The 4,142-nt window shown below is 35.9% G+C and overlaps 1 protein-coding gene across 1 annotated transcript; it reads right to left on the bottom strand.

Annotated features, from left to right (window-relative positions):
- Window positions 1-1,646: 1,646 nt before the first annotated feature.
- Window positions 1,647-1,952, bottom strand: LOC102476861 (60S ribosomal protein L37). The gene has a single exon (XM_006149661.1). It carries the CDS (start codon window positions 1,950-1,952, stop codon window positions 1,647-1,649), a length of 306 nt encoding a protein of 101 aa, XP_006149723.1.
- Window positions 1,953-4,142: the final 2,190 nt, after the last annotated feature.

Genomic DNA, 4,142 nt, shown 5'->3' with positions numbered 1-4,142 from the left:
ATACCATAAAATGTACCCTTTAAAAGTGCACATTTCAGTGGTTTTCAGTATATTTATGATGTTGTGAAATTATCACCATCTTATTCCAGAACATTTCATCACCCTCAAAAGAAACCCCACACCCATTAAAGAGTAACTCTCCATTTCTCCCTCCTCCTAGCTCTTGGCAACCACCAATCTACTTTCTGTTCCTCTAGATTTGCCTATTTTAGATGTATCATATAAGTGGAGTGACACAATATGTCTTTTTTTTTGCCTATCTTCTTCATTTAGCATAACGTTTTCCAGATTTATCTATGTGGTAGCTTGTATCAGCACTTCATTCCTTTTTATGGCTGAATGCTATTCCATTACATGGTCATATACTGATTTGGTGATCCATTCACCAATTGATAGACTACTGAGCTCTTTCAACTTTTTTTTATGTTTGAAATATTTGTTATAATTTTGTTTGTGACTCTATAACAACAGACACAGTATGGTTTTAAGTATTTTCAAGAACATATTTACATGTCAGCTACTCAAATGTTGAAAAGTAAACACCCAACACACAATTCACACATAAACCTTCTCAATTCAGCCCTGCCTACCAAGTATTCTGTGATACACCATCTGCCAGCAAAGATCAGTTTCTTTTTCTTCCTCCAAAGTCTTCCTCAAGATAATCCTCTGGTTGTGGCTGCTCTTTTGTAACCTCTACTGATTACAATGCTGGGCTGGAAAAATCCAGGTTATTTTATGGTATGAATTGTTTCACATTACTTCTCTAATCTTCTCTGCCAGGAAGAACTGTTTATGGTGCCAGGCCATCTTTCCAAGAGCTTCTCTTGTTTTACTTGAGATCTACCTTAGGTCCATAGTTTTCTGGTTTAATCTTCAGATATGACCTTCCTGTCAAAGTCCTGTCCAATAATGAGTATTTCCAATTTCTGATTCAAGCCAACAAGTATTATTGAATTTATGCAAATTACTATCCGGCCACAAAATAAGAATACTTCTCCAAATTTTCCAATTCCAGAGGGGTAAGGAAGGGAGAAATGTTTATGTTTCCATTGAAAGAAACAATCAAACAAGAAGAAAAAACATTTTAACAAATTGCTGAACTTATTAATAGCTCAAAAGAAAGCAAAATCCTTAAATTGGGAAAACAAAGCATAGTAAAGAAAAAAAATCAGTAATGTTTTACTCAAAAGTCATAAAATTCTATTTCAGCAGTTCAGTCTTATGTAATTAATCTCTCTTCTGTTGAATTTGCAGCATTACTGTGGTCCAATCTTTTTGTTTAAATCCTGGAAGTTAACATTCAACATTATTATTGATATTTATTGTCCCTAGCTTTAAGTTGGTCATTTTCTTGGTTGCTTTTTCTTCTCTTATTTCTGTATGTGTGTCTTAAGTTTTCCTGGTAGAGCACTCCTTTCAGAACTTCTTGAAGGACTGATCTGGCATTGGTAAATTCTTTCAGGTTTTATCTCAGAATGTTTTTTTATTTTTTCATCCTATATGAAGGATAATCTTGCTGGGTATAGTACTCTTGGTTGAAACTGTTTTTCACTTAACACTTTGAATATATATTCCCATTCTTTCCTTGCTCACATTGTTTCTTTTTTTTTCTTTTTTTTAAACCAAGAACATTTATTGCCTGATTAATCGTTGAAATCCTTAAGATGAACTGCTGCAACAGCTGCTCTCTTGGGTTTGGGTGTTGTTCCTCCACGGAATCCATGCCTGAATCTGCGGTATACAATTTTTAGGTGCCTCATTCGACCACTCCCAGTGATATTACGTCTTTTAGCCTCGGCACTCCAGTTATACTTTCTCTTGCGCTTAGCAGGGTAGCCACATTTGCCACAGGTTGACTTCTGAAGGTGATAGGCCTTAGAACCACAGTGGCGGCTCAACGTGTGCATCTTATTGCGATGCTTCCCAAATGATGACGTTCCCTTGATCATCTTGCTTCTGTGGCTTAGAACAAAGAGCCCTTGCTCGCATTGTTTCTGATGAGAGGTCTGATGTTAGCCTGATGGGATAACCTTTATAAATAACTGACATTTTTCTCTTGCCAATTTTAGTATCTTGTCTTTGTGGTCTTGGCCAATCTGGCTATGATGTACCTTGGAGATCTTCTTGGGTTGATTCTATTAGAGGTCCTTTGTATTTCTTGGGTCTAAATATTTGAATGCCTCTCTAGATTTGGAAAGTTTTCTTCCAGGATTTCATGGAATAGATTATCAATGCCCTTATTAGTCTCTTCACCTCCTGGGATACCAATTATCCTGATGTTTGAGTGCTTAATGGTATCTAATATTTCTTGTATAGTATTCTCTCTCTTTTTTTCTTTTTGGTTATTTTCTCAGTTTTTTCTAGGTCAGAGGTTTTGCCTTCAACATCCAAGATTCAATCTTCTGCATGGACTAATCTGCTTTTAATACTTTCAAGGGAGATTTTGATTTCCTGCATTGCAGTCTTCATCTCTAACAGCTCCATTTGATTCTTTTTTTATGGCGTGTATTTCCTCTTTCAGAGAGAATTTCCTCACCTCCTGGAACTCATTGTCTCTTTTCTCCTGTATCTCTCAGAGTTCATTGTCTCTCAGCTCTTGTATCTCATTAAGTTTTGTCACTATGAACATTCTGAATTCTCTATCAGGCATTTCCAACAAGTTCTACTGTACTGTCTATGGATGATGAAGGATTGTTCTTTTCACTTGGGGGAGAGATATTTCCTTAGTTTCTCATATTTCTCATGCCTCTGTGGTGGTTTCTGGTCATTCTGTGACAAAAATCTCTCTACTGTGTTTTGCAACGTTGTGTCCACACAAAGAGATTATGAGTTCAGATTTATAAAAGGAAGTTTCTTCCTTAAAGTAGGAGGTTCAATAAGCATTGAGGATTTCAATGACCCTAGAAATATTCAGATGCTTGGCTATTGTGCACCTAGGCCTGTCTAGACACTCAGTGTGTGGAGACTTATCTGAGTGTTTCCGGGGTCTAGAAGATGAGATTTACAGTATAATTTTAGTTACCTTGGTCCCTGAACATGCCAGGTCACACCTCAGATTTAAAATAGCTTTTTGTCTGAGTGTTTTGGGGGTCTCTGAACTCTTTCAACTTTATGGCAAACAAATAATGCTGCTATAAACACTTGAATATAAGTTTTTATGTAGACATATGTTTTTAATTCTCTTAGATATATAGTGAAGAGGGAATTGCTGAGTCATATGTTAACTCTATATTTAACTGTCTGAGGAACTGTCAGACTCTTCCCAAGCAGCTACATTATTTTACATTTTTATCATCTATGCACGTGAGTTCCAATTTCCCTATATTGTCTCCAACACTCATTGTCTGTATTTTATATTATGGCTATCCTTGTGAGTGTGAAGCACTAAATCATTATGGTTTTGTTTTGCAGTCACTTAATGATCTATCACAGGCATCTTTTCACATCTATAGTGGTCATTCATATATTTTCTTTGGAGAAATGTCTATTCAAAATTATGTTATCTTTTCTTTTAGAATTATTTATTTAATTTAATTTATTATTATTACTAATTTTCTAAAAAACGTTGCTACAGGAGCACGAGAGAGGAAGAAAAAGAGAGAGAGAGAGGAAGTGAGAAAGCAAGCTGCCAGGCCTGAAACTTGAACTGCTGTTGGCTATGTGAGAGCCCAGTGTCTTAACCACTATGCCACCTGCTGGCCCCCATTTTATAATTTTTAATTGGGTTGTCTTTTTATTGTTGAGTTGTAAGAGTTCTTTATGCATTATGGATACTAGTCTCTTATCAGATGCATTATTTGCAAATATCTATCCCACTTTTCAGATGTCTTTCTTTTCATTTTCTTGACAGTGTCCTTCGAAGCACAGAAGTTTTCATTTTGAGGACGTGTAATTTACACATTTTGCTTTTGTTGCCTATAACTATCTGCTTTTTTTTTTTAAATGGTGAAAACATGTATATTTAGAATTAGTTGTCTGAACTCAGTTTAGACAATCCCAATTTTGTTGGCAATATTTAAAGCATCATAACCAGGAGCCAGTCACATATACACCTTCTCCTCTCTGACAGGCTCAAGCCTGTGACCCTGGCCACATCAATATCACAGAGCTTCTTTTTTTTTTTTTTTTTTTTGTGACGC

The sequence above is a fragment of the Tupaia chinensis genome, unplaced genomic scaffold, assembly GCF_000334495.1.
Source record: "Tupaia chinensis unplaced genomic scaffold, TupChi_1.0 Scaffold000270_2, whole genome shotgun sequence".
In the NCBI taxonomy this organism is placed as follows: Eukaryota; Metazoa; Chordata; class Mammalia; order Scandentia; family Tupaiidae; genus Tupaia; species Tupaia belangeri.
The sequence above is the reverse complement of the archived record's forward strand: the minus strand, read 5'-3'. Positions and strand labels throughout refer to the sequence as shown.